This window comes from Tiliqua scincoides, chromosome 3 (genome assembly GCF_035046505.1).
Source record: "Tiliqua scincoides isolate rTilSci1 chromosome 3, rTilSci1.hap2, whole genome shotgun sequence".
NCBI classification, from domain to species: Eukaryota; Metazoa; Chordata; class Lepidosauria; order Squamata; family Scincidae; genus Tiliqua; species Tiliqua scincoides.
Window position 1 is genome coordinate 187,767,697 of NC_089823.1, and position 17,062 is coordinate 187,784,758.

General features: G+C 42.7%; 1 protein-coding gene across 1 annotated transcript in view; it reads right to left on the minus strand.

The window, feature by feature from the left end:
• Window positions 1–14,798, minus strand: part of PDCD11 (programmed cell death 11) — a 36,006-nt gene extending 21,208 nt beyond the window's left edge. The window contains exons 1-13 of the mRNA XM_066619243.1: window positions 14,746–14,798; window positions 14,040–14,154; window positions 10,277–10,405; window positions 9,836–10,003; window positions 8,536–8,697; window positions 8,290–8,413; window positions 7,729–7,910; window positions 6,060–6,167; window positions 5,589–5,795; window positions 4,975–5,099; window positions 3,130–3,190; window positions 2,581–2,727; window positions 1,338–1,589 (exon numbers count right to left, since the gene is read on the minus strand). Coding sequence (XP_066475340.1) covers window positions 1,338–1,589; window positions 2,581–2,727; window positions 3,130–3,190; window positions 4,975–5,099; window positions 5,589–5,795; window positions 6,060–6,167; window positions 7,729–7,910; window positions 8,290–8,413; window positions 8,536–8,697; window positions 9,836–10,003; window positions 10,277–10,405; window positions 14,040–14,144 — 1,770 coding nt within the window. The 5' untranslated portion in view covers window positions 14,145–14,154; window positions 14,746–14,798. The remainder of the gene's footprint in view (window positions 1–1,337; window positions 1,590–2,580; window positions 2,728–3,129; window positions 3,191–4,974; window positions 5,100–5,588; window positions 5,796–6,059; window positions 6,168–7,728; window positions 7,911–8,289; window positions 8,414–8,535; window positions 8,698–9,835; window positions 10,004–10,276; window positions 10,406–14,039; window positions 14,155–14,745) is intronic.
• Window positions 14,799–17,062: the final 2,264 nt, after the last annotated feature.

Genomic DNA, 17,062 nt, shown 5'->3' on the forward strand with positions numbered 1-17,062 from the left:
CTGTATTAATATTTGTCGTAACTTTTTATTTTACCTATATTATCTTTCATTTAAGTCATTTTTCCCCTAGAAATTTGAAATATTCCTTAAAATGAATGGCTACAAAAACGAAACTTCCTAAATTTTAATACCTAGGCATACCAGGGACCTGAGACTCCTATATTAAGATGGGCATTGTGCACAATTTTCTAAGACTAATAATTGTATGCACATTATCAAAGTGAAATGAACCTGTAAAGTTCTTTTATCGTTGTTGTCAACCCTTCTAATATCCGTTTTGGTGCCCCCATGCCTAGGCAGCAAAACAGGGCTACCGTTACACAAGACAGTTATTCTGCATACTTGGGAGACTCCCCAGGATGCAGAAAAATTAAACTGCACATTTTTTTAAAAGCCAGACAAGGACTAGGCAAGTTCACTGATCTCCCGAAGTTACAGAATGCTAAAAACAGGTGAATGTCAGCTCAAGAAGAAGAAAAAATTGGGAGGAGGGGAGGAATTGGTAGACAGAAACCTGTAATTGTTTACCATAGCATTTCCCAAACTGTGAGTTGCAAGCTCAAGTGCAGTGGGTCACAACCCAGACCCTCCCACCTGCTCTTGCTCTGGTTTGGCCCCAATCAGAGCCATTATGGAAGCTGAATTACTCACCAGGAAGGTGCAGAGGCCTCTTCTGGGTTGAACCAGGTTGGAATAGCATCAGAATAGCCTGCAGAAGCCTCAGAAAGCCAATTCTGGTTTTTGGAAAGCCACTTCCAGTGCACTCCCAAAAATTGGAAGTGGCTTTCCGAGGCTTCTGTGGCCCATTCTGAAGCCTGCAGAAGCCAGTACAGTATATAGCCAGCCTGGTGCAACCCAGAAGAACCTCCCCACACTCCTGGGTAAGTCATTTCTGCATTAGGACCTACCATGGAGCAAGGTTGCAGTACCAAGGAGACTGGGAACCGCTGGCTTATTTTAACTGTGGGAATACATGCAACAAGTTTTTTTTATATTTTTTAAACCATCCCTGAACATCACAAGGAGGTTTCAGGAAATAAAAAAAGTGGCTTTTCCCTTTACTACTTTCCTGAGGCTTCTGCCCTCTGCAGTCAGCCCTGAACCCAAGCCCTTTGGTGCTACGCAGCACAGCAGGTTTCAAGAGGGAAAGAATAAGGTGTCCCTTTTCCTCCTTCCTCCTATAAGTTTCAAACAGCTCCAAAGTCTCCTTCTCCAGTTGCTGGATGGAACCCTGAATAGAAGCACTTCTGTTAGGGATACACTGCAGTATATTTTGTTGCATATCTGCACTTGTCAATACAAATAAGGGAAACTTTTTATTTTTACCCAACACTTACCTGACCTTCACAAAAGGCCTCTTGAGGATCAGTCATGGGTGCCATACCAGGATCATTCTTGGGAACCAAGCCTTTGACATCATTGTAGAACTTTACAATGCAGCCAAACTCCCTAGCACACACAACAAAGCCATGAGTGATGAGGCCTGGCTTTGCATCTTCATAACTGGCAAGAATAGGGAGTGGGGAACCAACAAGTGTCTTCTTAAGAGTCAGAAGGAGTTTCCTTGCTTCGGGATTGGAAATAAGCACCTGGGACAAAAAGAAACTGGAATAAGGTATGCAGACTAGCAAATGGTTCCCTAAACCAAGATCAGAGAAACTCGAAGCCCGTTTATTTTTGTATAGAATTGAGATTAGTCAAAATGGAGCTGGAATGACTCATTGATTTAGAAAAATTAAGCCTGCTGGAGGGAAGACAAAGCTAGTTAGGCTAATTAACCACCCTCTGAATACAATGAAAATGAAAACTTTGCATTATAGAAAACTACTGCACAACAGTCTTTTGAGAGCACCATAAGAAAAGCTCTGCTGGATAAGGCCAAAGGTCCATTTAGTCCTGCATCCCTGGATCCAGAATGGTGAGAGGAAAAAAAACTTCTCTCTCACTATCTCTGTGTCAAACACATTTATAAGTTGATTTTCTCTGTAAACTGCTTTGTGAACTTTTTGTTGAAAAGCAGTATATAAATACTGTTAATAATAATAGTAAGTTTCATTCACTTTAATTTTCTGGAGGTGACAAAAAGAACCGAGAAGTCATTTCAACTAATGGTCCATTATCACATTTGTGTCCATAACATCATAAGAACCACCTGCTAGGTTAGACCACCACGAGTCTATTTAGCTCAACATCCTATTTTCAACAGCGGCCAACTGTGCACTTCTGGGAAATTCACAAGCAGGCACAAATGTCTTTCCCTGATGGTCTGACCGACGTCTTTCCAAGGTCTGACCCATTGATTGTAGACAATTCTAATTTGGGAGTTCATGGCAGCATATATGGGGATCTCTCCTCTTAGTTTCTCAGCACCTCTGTGAGTAGGTTAGGCTAAGGGACAAGTGTCTAGCCTAAAGCTAGCCAGTGAGCATCATGACAGAAATGATTTAAACCTGGGTTTTATGCCTCCAACCCAGCATTTCAGTCACATTTTTGGTTTTGAAAGCACTTAATGCCCGAGTAACCCAAGTCCTTCCTTACTGTTGCTAGAACTAGCCAAGCTTCCTTATAGGGATAACTTACCCGGCATTTGACAGTAGAACCTTCTTTGTATTTCTTTTCTGGTTGCTTTAGAAAAACATCTGCCAGATGCAGCCGAGGCACCAGGCCCTTGATGTGTTCAGTCACCTTTACTAGCATGCCAAAGGGCTTCAGAGTTGAAACTGTGCCCTACAGACCCAAATAAAGACAATATATCAGGAAACAATGCTATAAACCAAGGGGGTTGGAGACTACAACTAATGCAGCACATATACTAATTTGAAGACTTCAATACAATGGATTCACCTTCTGGAAACCACTGATCTCTAAACAACTGGTGAAATGGCTACCATTAGGATCCACTGAAATTAACAGCAGTGTTCTGCTGAGGTCCCAGGCGGTTAGGCTAAAGAACCATCCAACATATAAGCAAGCAAGAACTTATTATACAGAGGACCTCAAAAATACATTTTGAACAAAACTGGGCAAAACCCTTATCTCAGATTTGTTCTGTACAAAAACAGGTGACTAAGGACTGTAAATACAGTTGATTTGCAGTGAGCGACAGTTTTTTTTCTCCCTTGAACTTACCATTACCACTTGTCCTGTATGAATATCATGATATCGCAAAAATGGAGCATCAAGAGTACGCCTAAACACATTTAAAAAGAGAAAAAGATTGATCTGAATCATGTAACACAAGAAGATGTGATGGGGGGAAAAAAAAACTTCTTTTGCCTCCCAAAGCAGGAAATTACTACATAGCATGAAGAATGTTCTCATGCTATCATCAACTAGCTCTCTGTACATAGAGTTATTACATTTTCATTAGGGCAGTACACAGGGTTCTCACCTGCCTTGCTGTGAACTTTCTCATTTTTATCCTCATAAAAATTTTGTGAAGTAGGTTAGGCCAAGTGTGATTGCCCCAACTTCCAGCAAGCTTCATGGCTCTGAAGCATTGAGTACATAAGAACATAAGAACAGCCCCATTGGATCAGGCCATAGGCCCATCTAGTCCAGCTTCCTGTATCTCACCAAATGCCCCAGGGAGCACACCAGATAACAAGAGACCTCATCCTGGTGCCCTCCCTTGCATCTGGCATTCTGATTGCACATAAGGTTGCACATACACATCATGGCTTGTAACCCATAATGGATTTTTCCTCCAGAAACTTGTCCAATCCCCTTTTAAAGGCGTCCAGGCCAGACGCCATCACCACATCCTGTGGCAAGGAGTTCCACAGACCAACCACGCGCTGAGTAAAGAAATATTTTCTTTTGTCTGTCTTAACCCTCCCAACGCTCAATTTTAGTGGATGTCCCCTGGTTCTGGTGTTATGTGAGAGTGTAAAGAGCATCTCTCTATCCACTCTGTCCATCCCCTGCATAATTTTGTATGTCTCAATCATGTCCCCCCTCAGGCACCTCTTTTCTAAGCTGAAGAGGTGCAAACACCGTAGCCTTTGCTCATAAGGAAGGTGCCCCAGCCCAGTAATCAACTTAGTCGCTCTCTTTTGCACCTTTTCCATTTCCACTATGTCTTTTTTGAGATGCGGCGACCAGAACTGGACACAATACTTCAGGTGTGGCCTTACCATCGATTTGTACAACAGCATTATAATATTAGCTGTTTTGTTCTCAATACCTTTTCTAATGATCCCAAGCATAGAACTGGCCTTCTTCTCTGCCGTCACACATTGGGTCGACATTTTCATACTTTCATGGTACATTGGGTTGTTGTAGAAGTATGGACTGCTGTTGTTATCTTATTATACTAAGGCCCAAATCCTAACCCACTTTCCAGCACTGGCATAGCTGTGCCAATGGGATGTGTGCTGCATCCTGCAGTTAGGCAGCACTCATGGAGGCTTCCTCAGAGTCAGAGAATGTTTGTTCTCTTACTTACTTCGGAGCTGCATTGCCCTTATGTCGGTGCTGGAAAGTGGGTTAGGATTGCACCCTAAGATGACCAGAAAATGATACAAGACTAAAGAGAGAGATAGAACCTTGTATTCAGGTACATCCATGCTGCCAAATCTCTTTCAACAATCTGTAATAAATTCATGATTAATTTGAGGGGACAGTGAGTGAGGTTCTTGAACTGAAATGGAGCTCAACAGCTTCCTTTGTAGTTTACATGGCAAAAATAATTTGAAGGCAAAATTTTCTAGTTCAGCTATGAGAGGAACAGTAAGTCACCTGTAGAACTGATATGAAAAATCAGTAGGTACAATTCATTGCAGCTGAATTTGCCTTTTGAAATCTGTGGGATTTAAGCAGATTTCAGTGAGCACTGAAACATGTCAATTATCTAACAAGTTTCAGCTTCTAAGTGGAATTTATAAAATAAGTGTGTGTTTGAAGTATAAGTATACACAGTAACTTAAGACACTGGCTTGTAAAAGGTGTTACAGAGTGAGACAGGGAACTTACTGCTTGAGAGACAATAATATCAGATCATCCATAAGACTGTAGTCAATGATGCGGCATTTATGCTTGCGTCCAGGTTGAAATGCCTCAGGCTTGAAAGATTTGGGAGAATCTGAAAGATGTTTCACCTATAAAATTAAAAAAAAAACATTTTTACAAGAATTAGGTTCCAGATCATTTTCTAGCTTACTATCAGCATTGCTGTACTATGAAAAATAGTACCATGAGCCCAAGGAGTCTGCTTGATGACCACATTCTACCGACTAATATGCATTACAGCATGACACCATGTACTAATGGAGGAGTTCCCACCTGCACTGCTGCTATATAACCACAGTGCCATCACACTACAGAGGAAACTAGAAAAATTTACCTAGGTTAACAGTCACAAATTTTCTGGATCCTGCATAACCCAGTACATATTTATTTTGGATGAAACCATCCATGTACATGGCACTTTACAACATATGAGAGGCAAACCCCCTCCCCAAGTGGAAGAGTTCACACTATCACAGAACACATCCTTTGACCCAAGCATGTACTTGTCTAGGTAGCAAAGATTCTGCATAGAACATGCAGAGAGAGCTACATGGAGGAATCCGCATCAAGTTACTTACATGTGCAAAGGCTACAGTGCCATCATCCAGCCTGAAAGTGACACCGGCTTTTTTGTGGAAGGCCATCACTTCTAAGTCTTCCACTACCATGCCAATCCGATCACTGGAGAGTTGACTAAGCTGGGTACCAGGCCGAAGAAAAACTGGACGCAGAGAGAGGCGTACTGCCTTGGAGGTGGGTTTGATAAAGAGAATACAGGCTTTCACCTTGAAGGAGAAGTACAAGAGAGAACAAGGTTTTTTGTTTTTTTTTATGTTTGTCTTTTTTTTTTTTTTAAGAAAGAAGAAAAAAGTTTCCTAGTAAGTTGCAGGACAGATCAAGGAAGTGCGGCTCTGAGAATATATTCAAGAAAACAAAATTCTAGCCCCCATGAATATAGGGAAGAGTTTAGAAATATTTAGAACTCATCCATTTTATAGTAGCCCACAGTAAAACCTTACACAATTCAAGACTCACTGTGCCTTACTTACCGTTTGATTGGGTGATAAGTTCCTTGCTTTTGCAGAACCCAGGTGCATGAAGTCCACAGTTCCAGTAAAGGAAGAGAGAAAAGTCAGGGAAATTCCCAAGGATGTCACCTAGAAACATAGGAAATAAAATTCTGCTTAGTTTTGCATCCCATAGAATTGCTTTCCCAATAGATGTAAATAAAGCCAGAACATGAAGAAGTGAGTCTGTGGAATTCAATGACATGCTCTTGCTGCTGCCGCCAGCATCCTAGACTGCCTTTTGCAGCTATCATGTTATTGAGTCAGGATAGTCAAAATTAGTAATTCATGTGATCGCTAATTGCCAGCTGTCCACATCCACTACTGAAAAGAATGGACCTTAAGGCACTGCAGAACTGGAGCTACAAAGTGCTAAGAACTATGTTAAATCAATCCCCAAAACAAGCTTTTGGTTTCTAAACGAGAATGACCTTTGCCTGCTTGATGAAGGCAGCAGATTCAGCTTGATTTCACAGAGGGGAGAGGATGGACGGAGTGAGAGGGAAGAACAAAAAAATCTGACCCACAGTCACCTGAGAAGTTATCATGTGCAAGGCCCATCAAAATGAAGAGGAGCTTTGTGTAAGCAAGACAGTGCTCCATTCCAATTTATTTTGAGAAGGCTTGCAGACAAGAACATCCTGGTGGAAAGTGCTCTATGTCAATCAGAAAGAGAGTGCATTTTTTTCACCTTCTCTGAGAATTCTTGAATGCTACGCCACAGTCACTTTCAAGGTTTGATTTTCTGGTTCAGATATAACACCAAACCACAGTTAGCCCAAACTGTAGCAAGCAAATCATGGTTTCAGATCACAGTTTTACAGCCACTCAAACTATGATTTGGTGTCACATCTGAACTATTTCATTCTTGCTGCTTCTCTTCAGGAAGTAATCAAATGATATATGCGTGCATGTGAACTTCTCACTTCTGATTAAATGTACCTAGAATTGTTAGTAAATAATTAGCGTTTGTATAGTACTTTCTGAGCATGCAAAGCATTTCATGCAGATTATCTTAATGCAGTCTTGACAGCAACTCTATATAAGTAAATATTATCCCTATAATTGCAGCTAAAGTTAAGAGGGAGTGGTTTGCTTAAGGCCACAAAGTGAGTTCATGGCAAATGTGAAATTCAAACTGGGGAAGTCTTGATGAGTCACTCAGTTTCTAAGTTACTGCACTACACCAGCTTTCACTGGTGAGTCCTAAGTATCAGTACCTCTCAAATAGTAAAAGACTTGCACAAGGTATGCTTTCGTGAGACCGAGAAGTGGGTCTTTCAGAGCTAAAAATAGTAGAGGCTTGGAAATGGCACAGTTTGGCCATGAAAAGGTAGGAAACCTGATTTTGGCACTTTTTTGTGTTTAAAGGGATTGAAAACTAGACCCCAGTATCTGCTGACATCTGCTGTGAGTCAAATCCACGGGTGCTGGACCCACAAGCACCAGGATCCCACTGTACTCTCAAATGCAATCCGCTTAGACACATAAGCCAAGAAGCTAGAAAAGCAGGTGTTCACTCATTATTCAGACTCTTCACTAAATAGATCCAGCACTGTTGGATTATGGAATTCCACTGCAAGCTAGCCCTAAAAGCATGCACAGAGAAGGTTGACTTATCACAACAATACTGTAATAGCAAAAGGTTTACCTCCTGAACCTGGGCTTTCACCACCAGCCCAGGTATCAAGTTGCTAAGTTCCCAGTTTTGTTCCTCTGTTGCAACGGCTGCAGCAACCTCAGACTGATTGATGGACATGCGGATTATCCTCCCACTGTTCTTGACATCATCAATAAGACAATTCAGGTATTGGCCTATCTTCAGCTCAGTCCCTACAAATACAGCATACACAAAAATTATTTCTCATCCACAAATCTTTCCATCCCATTCTTGTCATTAGGACTGCATTTTTCTTACACGTTCTATTTCTTAAATGATGTTACTGGTTCTACACATTCATCATGTAAAAACGCTTGTGTAAGCATGTTTAAAAACTTCCAAAACAAGGCATGTTGGGCAACAAAACTGATGAGCTAAATTATTTTACAATTATCTGCACTGGAGTTAAATGCCAAAAATAAATATATCCACCCAGAAACACGCTGAGGAATGAAATTCTGCTTTAGTTAACTTACACATCTAAGGTACTATGGCTTCTCAAACCACTATTTTCAGCTTTGCACCCAACATAACTGCTAAGCACAGTTATACCTTTGTTGGTTGACTGGAGATAACTCTGGGCTTTCTGACGAGGAAGAAATGCTTTTGCTGCCTGGATGCCTATGTCAATGAGGTAACCATGATCTTCTACACTGGAAATGCATCCAGAGAGCAGCTGTTTGGAGAAGAAGGGCACATTTAGACACCTTAAAATGTATTCGGTCATCATATTGCTCATTGTTCCTGCTCCCTCCTCAAATGCTATGGCACAGTATCTTTCAAATCCATGTCTCCTACCATTCCTTGTCTCAGAGATGCAGTGTTCAAAGCCTTGTTGACATCTTTGGGATTAATCGTTAGCTGTATACTTTGATATCCTGCAGCAGTTCTCTCCACACTAACCACAGCACATCTGAGCAGCATCCCTGGCAAGAACAGGTCTGAAAGAGGGTTCAAATCCTGCAAAAGATACTTTACGTTTAGCCCCTTAAACAAGATATCCAAACATCAGTAGTGATACCTAATCATTGGCTACAAAAAAATAGACTAACATGTTCTGCCCTCAGCAATATACAGAATAACCAAGTCCGAATATGTCAACTGTCATACTGAGGTTGAACTGAAACAACTTATCTTATCACCTTGCTCCCATTTTACACAGAAAAGATTTGCATAGCTGAATGGCTGAATCACAAACCCCTCTGTCATCAGCATTCTTCAAGGCATATTTGGTCGCCTGCAGCAGCACTGATTTATGTTTTATTGCTTTGTTTATTTATTGTTTATTACTACTTTATTGTGATCTTTCCATACGATGCAAGGACCTTAAAGGTTCTTTTGTGGGCAGAAAGGCAGGCTAAAAATCTATGGAAAATACAGCATGCCCCCAACATGTTTCTTGGTTCCATTCCAGAAGTTTCTCTAGAAATCAGAATGGACATAAGCTGGAACAGTGCTGTTGCACCTGAGCAAAAAGCATATGATGAGACAGCCTGCACCTGTGCATAACCACAGATGCGGTCGTTTGCAAGTTGGGGATTATCAAGTTGGGAATGAGAGATAGGATCTTTTCAGTGGCAACCTCACAAGTCGGTAATGTTACCTTGAAAGAGCTACAGCAAGGCCCCACCACTCCACTGTTATGTTACCACTGAAAATGTTTTCATTTCACAAGACTTTATAGAGTATTGTTTTGTGGGTTGGACTACGGTTCAAATGCTGCTGTCTTAATTCACTGTGTATTTTAATGTTTATAATTTTGTAGTTGTTTTTACTTATTTTAATGTTTTTATGTTTTATTTTAATGTATTTTAATGTTTATAATTTTGTAGTTTTTACTTATTTTTATTCTGTTAGTAGCTACGGACTCATTTTACGCAGGTAAAGCAGCCTATTAATCCCAAAACAATAACAATAGCAGCAGTAGCAAACAAAGAAACATGTCCTATTGACTCTCCATGTTAAGAGAGCAGACTCTCTCTGTTCTCCTTATGGGGTAGAACAGGAAAAGAATGGACTTGGGCTGGCCTACGAACAGAAGAAACTGTTGGCTGGTAGGTACGTGAAGAGTTCACCATCAGCCCAGATTGTCTCTTACCTCTAAGTGCTCATCTGTGGCCACCTGCTCAGTCAGCATTTTGTTATAGGCATCACATATGCGGGTCGCTTGTACAAATCCAGTGAGCCCATTTGGCAAGCTGACCACCAGCTCAAACTGATTAGATTCTTTCACGCAACCCAACAGCAGCATCCCCTCTGTGAGAGACTAAAACAAGAAGAATGAGTGACAATCAGAGACCCCCCCCTTTTTAATCCAGAGGGTTGCATGAACTTGGAAATATATAAAGTTAAGAGGGCTTGCCCCTTTTAAGCAGATCTAAGAAGCCCAAGGAACAGTAGGAAAAACAACATATTAGAGTCTAGATATCTGCACTGCTAGCTACCAACACCACTATGATGTACAATCTGCAACTGACTTATACAATTTGAAATACTCTATGTAACATGGTAGCAAATAAGTCACAAATTATAGACAAACCTCAGCTGTTAGAAGTTCAAAATCCTTAGTATTATTTTTAACATCAGCTTTCTTCTCAGTCTTAAGTATTTTTGGCTTTGCTTGGTCTTGGTTTTTCTTTCTTTTCTGAGTCCTGACTTCATCTTCTGTCTAAGACAAATGGATACAAAAGGACACATGCAAGAATTTGAAATTTACTTCTCTAATACAACAGATAAATCCATTGGTGCACACTAGAGGAAAGCAGGGAGAAGGGAAAGTCACTGCAAGCAAAGATTGTTTTGGACACTTGAGGGGTTGCTTTCAATGAGATCTAGGCTGTAATCTTAATGTGCTTCTTAGGGCATAAGCCCCACTGGACAGAATGGGATTTATTTCTGAGTAAACATGCACAGGACTGCACAGTACAGGTTGAGTCTCATTATTTGCTAGAGTTCCATTCCCAGAACTCATGTGGATGGCAAAAAATGCACTAAAGCAAATCAATTTAAAAAACAAAGTCTCTTTGCTCTGGTGATTTAAAAACAGCCTTGCTGACCTTTGTAATGCACACAGAGGCCATCAGTCTCTCTCCAGGAGCTTAGACTTCACTAGGAGGCAACAATCCCTCCCTTCACCAGGAGCCCCAGCAAGGGGGAAAGAATGCAGAAGGTGATATTGCTACCTTTTAGCCTTCTTTCACTGCTTAGGGGGAAGGGGGGAGTGAAGCCTGCAGAGAGAATTACTGAAGGATTGTCAGCCAGCTGCCCTCTCAGGCATTATTAAACAACTGCTTTCCTTTAATTTAAAGGGCCCTTCTCATCAGCTTTGAGATAGAAAAATCTGTGGATACTTAGGTTACCTGTAAACACTTGTATGACTGTCTCTATGCAACAGTAAAAAGCAGTTTTTTAAACTGATTTTGAAGGTGTGCATTTTTTCCCTTCTCCAGAGATCAGCACATTCCTTCTCATTGCAGGGGCCATTCATGCCAAGTCAAATCTGTGTATAACAAGGTTGGATCTGTAATTTAATTTCTTTTGTTATGACTAAATATGTTTAGGATGTAATGTGCTTTTTTTTCCATATATCTGCCCAGACTACCCATGGTCTACATCAGGGATGTCCAAACTTTTAGGCAGGAGAGCCACATCATCTCTCTAACACTGTGTTGGCGACTGGGAAAAAAAGGAATTAATTTACATTTCAAATCTAAATAAATTTACATAAATGAATATATTAGAGGTGGAACTTATATGAATAAATGAAGGTCTTGCAATAGCTCAAGGCCTATAAAAGGCCTTGCACAGAGCAAGGCTGGCCTTTCCTTTGCTGCCGCTGCTGCATCATGGATGTGAAACAGGAAGCAGTGGAGAGAGCTGTCATCCCACAGCTCACGCAAGAGGTTGAACAGTCGCCCTCATGCTGACAGCAGTTGTGTTGGGCCAGCACAGGCTCCAGCAAGTCTCTGGACGGCCAGAGGCTCATTGGAGACTGGGAGCTCCCTGCAGGCCAGATTCGTAGTCCCCGTGGGTCGCAAGTGGCCCCTGGGCCAGGGTTTGGGCACTCCTGGTCTACATGGTAAACATAAGATGTGGTCGAAGAAGTACAAGGTTTAAGGTTATTGCTGCAATCAAAGCAACACATTTTTTAGCCATTGTAATCACAGGAATTACTTCCATGTAGCTGCACGCAGATTTGCAAAAGGCCCAAAAGACATGCTACTCCCTTCATGTATAAATGCAAAGTCAGGCTACATCAGGTTGAAAAGTTTTTGAATATCTGAACTAATAGCAGAATGGATGCAGATCAAATGTAGCACATAGAAATATACACAGTACAACAATCTCAAATTTTTTTCAGCACAGATAATTGATGCTGAACGCCCAGTCAGCACAAACATCATTCTTATCTAAGAGTACTACAGCTTTTGGTTTAGCTAAAATGCATGGTTGCACATTTAAACCTGAAATCCTAAAACTCACTTATTTAGGGCAGCGTTTCACAAAGTCCTACTTGGACGTTGGAACCACTCTGAGTTATGGGGATGGGTCAGGAACAGGGGGGTTGTCCTGACAGTGCTGCGGCAATCGCAGTGCTGCAGGGACCCATTGACATCCTCACATATCTGGAAGCATCCTGCAGCCTCTTGGGGAGGGTCCTGGAGGCTTGCAGCTGCCTCCACAACCCTTAACACGGCTGCAATGAGCTCCAATCTGCTATCAGAGCTCACTTCCGGTTTGCGTGAAGTGAACTCCAACAGCAGATCATTGCAGCCTCACAGAGGGTTGTGGAGGCGGCTACAAGCCTTCAGGACCCCCCAGGGGGAATCCTGCAGCCTCCAGGTACATGGGGATGTTCCTGGGTCCCTACAGCGCTAAAATCATTATGTCGCTGCCAGGCACCCATTCCTGGACCACTCCCTTTAAGGGGGAATGACCCAGGTTTGGCTCCCAATAGTGGGTCATGACCCACAGCTTTGGGAACCACTGATTTAGGGAATCCCACTGAAAACAGTGGGATTTTACTTCTGAGTAACTCTTAGACCTCATTAAGGGGATTAAGTTTGGGAACAACTCCTTTAGGAATAACAGATTCTTAAAGGAAAGAATGGGCAGTGAAATAAGTTTTGAAAAATTATTTTTCACTTTCATTCTAGACTCCAATATGAAACGAGAGGGACAAAAATTGGCACTGTCACTTCTGAATTAAATGATATTGCATGAGAAAGTCACTCTGGAACAATTTTCCTCTCCAGTTTAGCCAAAGATAACAATCACATGCAATCTGACAAAAAAAAGACAAAAACTTCACATTTACATTCAACATGTAAATGCAGAGACACACAGACACAAAAAAGCTATGCAAATTTGGAAATCCATCATGAAAACTAGCCACTCAACTTAAAATTTCATTTCTTAAAATGAGTCTTAAAATTTCATTTCATATTCATATCACATATTAAGGCAAAAGTATTAAACTCAACAGGAAACATTCCTACAAACCAGCTGTCACCAAACTCGTGACTGCTGTGTACCAAAAAAGCAGTTCCTGTTCGGACCGCAGCTTACAGTTCCACCTACACACCACATTCCTTCCCAGTACATCTGGGTACCAGGACACTCTGGGCAGTTGCATCCTGCTTGCATGCAGGTGGTCCCAGATTTGATTCCTGGTAAATCCAGTTATCACAAGTAATGAAGATGACATTTGCTCAAGTCCTTAGAACAAGGGTGCCCATTTGTGGTCTGTGGGGAGACCCCAGACTCCAATGAGCCTCTGGCCCATCAGAGACTACTGTAGCCCCTGCTGGCCCATGCTACCACCAGTAGCGACCACCAGAAGCAAGCTGTGGGCCAAGTTAGAGCAAGGCCTTCTGTAGTCTCCAGGTGTTTTCTACTTTTCCCTGGGAATTATTTTAAACGCCTCCCCCCATTGTCTCTAAACAATTTATGTCTCCATGTGTTTCTGGCTTGGTCTGTATGTGCAAAAGGTGTGTGGCAAAGTTATTGGTTCTCATGAGGTTCTACACGCGTGTACTATAGTTCTCATGTGTATTATAAATAAGTTCACTAAAATTCATTCATTCATATGTTCTGTCTCTAATGTATTCAGTTATTCTAATTTGAAATGTAAATTCATTTTTTTCCCAGCCCCCCAACACAGTGTCAGAAAGATGATGTGGCCCTCCTGCCAAAAATGTCTGCCCACAGCTGCCTTAGAAAACCATTGTCAAGAGTGCACAATACTGGGCTAGATGAACCAGTTGCCTGACTTAGGCAGCTTCATTTCACTATATACATACTTTGAATAAATTATCCTGGTCTATCCTTGGCTGTCTGAGGATTCTGTCTTCTTGTGTTTTCTTCTGGGTGCCACCTCGAGGGAAGTTCTCTTCTATAGACGACATGGTTGCCTTTCTACAAGGAAAGTCACAAAATTAGTTGCATCCACACATTGCAGAAATGTTTACAAAAAGATGCACACATTCCTCCATCCCTTTGTAAGATGCTTTGGGCATTTGCTTTGGCATGGGAAAAGCGGGATATAAACTACTCAGACAAAACAAAGTGCTGGGGAAATGAAAGTATCAGCACCCAGGGACAGAACTAAGAGCCTATGCATGTCTACTCAGAAGTAAATCCAAATATAGTCAGTGGGGTTTACTCCCAGGAAAGTGAACAGGATTGCAGCCTGAGAGCCCGTCTACTCAGAAGCAAGTCCCATTATAATCAGTGGGGCTTACTCCCAGGAAAGTGTGCATAAGACTGCAGCCTGAGGGTGGGGTGGGGTGGAGCAGGGAGGCCACTGGGGCTCCTACAGGCAGCTGCCACGCTCAGGCTGAAAGCCACTTGCCTGGGAGCAAGCCCCGCGGGACACGCTGGGACTCCCCTCTGGGCAAAACTGCAGGGGATGAGGCTGACTCAGCACATGGCAACCAACCACCCCCTTCCCCCCTCAACTTCCAGCCCACCAGCCAGCGACTGCTACACAGCTCCTCGCACGCTCACCCAGCTCAGTCGCACACGCGCCGCAAGGACGCCACCATTCGCTCCCTAACCCGGAAATCAGAGAGAGGGGCTGGGTAGGAGGGTCAGGCATCGAGGAAAGAAAACGCCAGAGTGACTCTCCCCTGGGAAACTTCCGAGTTAACCCTGAGCTCCTGACATAGGTGACGAACATAAGAGCCCCGTTGCATCAGGCCATATCCCATCTAGTCCAGCTTCCTGTATCCCACAGCGGCCCACCAAATGCCCCAGGGAGCACACCAGATAACAAGAGACCTGCATCCTGGTGTCCTCCCTTGCATCTGACATAGCCCATTTCCAAAATCAGGAGGTTGCACATACACATCATGGCTTGTAACTTGTAAAGTTTTTTTTCTTCAAAAACTTGTTCTTCAAAACTTGTCCTTCAAAAACTGGATGCTTTTAAAGGCATCCAGCCCAGATGCCCTCACCACATCCTGCAGCAAGGAATTCCACAAACCGACTACAAGCTGAGTAAAGAAATATTTTCTTTTGTCGGTCTTAACTCTCCCAACACTCAATTTAGTGGATGTCCCCTGGTTCTGGTGTTATGTGAGAGTGTAAAGAGCAGCTCTCTATCCACTTTATCCTTCCCATGCATAATTTTGTATGTCCCAGTCATGTCCCCCCTAAGGCACCTCAGAACCCAATCCTAGGCGTGTCTACTCAGAAGTCAGTCCCATTATAGTAAATGGGGTTTACTCCAAGGAAAGTATGGATAGGACTGCAGTCTCAGGTGGTTGCAATGGTCCATTCAATGGGAAAAAAATCCAAAAACCAAGATTGAGTACAGAATGTATGATTTTTATTAGGGAGTACATAAAATGACACGAAGTGATTTTTTGTTAGGATGCAACAAACCAAATGTGTCCAGAATACACATGCACAAAACATCCCAATCCTATCCACACTTTCCTGGGAGTAAGCCCCATTGACTGTAATGGGACTGACTTCTGAGTAGACATGCATAGAATTGGGCTGTGAGTCTACAATTAGTGGTTCTCAAACTTTTAGCACCTGGACCCACTTTTTAGAATGATAATCTGTCAGGACCCACTGGAAGTGATGTCATAATGGGCATTCACATAATGGGAAGTGACATCATCAAGCAGGAAAATATTTGACAATCCTAGACTGCAATCCTACCCACACTTACCCAGGATACATAGTAGCCTGTTAACAGTACAGATCTGTCACATTTCCCCAAATGCAGTCACATGTTGTTGGCAACCTTCAGTCTCGAAAGACTATGGTATCGCGCTCTGAAAGGTGGTTCTGGAACAGCGTCTAGTGTGGCTGAAAAGGCCAATTCGGGAGTGACAATCACTTCCACAACTGGAGCAAGTGCAGTCTGTCCCTGGTCTGTCTCCCTGGCTATGGGCCTTCCTCCTTTGCCTCTTAGCCTCAGACTGTTGGCCAAGTGTCTCTTCAAACTGGGAAAGGCCATGCTGCACAGCCTGCCTCCAAGCGGGCCGCTCAGAGGCCAGGGTTTCCCACTTGTTGAGGTCCACTCCTAAGGCCTTCAGATCCCTCTTGCAGATGTCCTTGTATCGCAGCTGTGGTCTACCTGTAAGGCGCTTTCCTTGCACGAGTTCTCCATAGAGGAGATCCTTTGGGATCTGGCCATCATCCATTCTCACGACATGACCGAGCCAACGCAGGCGCCTCTGTTTCAGCAGTGCATACATGCTTGGGATTCCAGCACGTTCCAGGACTGTGTTGTTTGGAACTTTGTCCTGCCAGGTGATGCCGAGAATGCGTCGGAGGCAGCGCATGTGGAAAGCGTTCAGTTTCCTCTTCTGTTGTGAATGAAGAGTCCATGAATCGCTGCAGTACAGAAGTGTACTCAGGACGCAAGCTCTGTAGACCTGGATCTTGGTATGTTCCGTCAGCTTCTTGTTGGACCAGACTCTCTTTGTGAGTCTGGAAAACGTGGTAGCTGCTTTACCGATGCGTTTGTTTAGTTCGGTATCGAGAGAAAGAGTGTCGGAGATCATTGAGCCAAGGTACACAAAGTCATGGACAACCTCCAGTTCATGCGCAGAGATTGTAATGCAGGGAGGTGAGTCCACATCCTGAACCATGACCTGTGTTTTCTTACCAAGGGAACATCAAGGTCAACATATTTAAAATAAAATATTGAATATTTTATTGAATAAAATATTGAATTAAAAATATTAAAATAATGAATGGGCCCCACCTGAAATTGGCTTGTGACCCACCTAGTGGGTCCCGACCCACAGCTTGAGAAACACTGGTTCAGCATTTACAGAAACTCACACCGCGACTTTCACTTTGC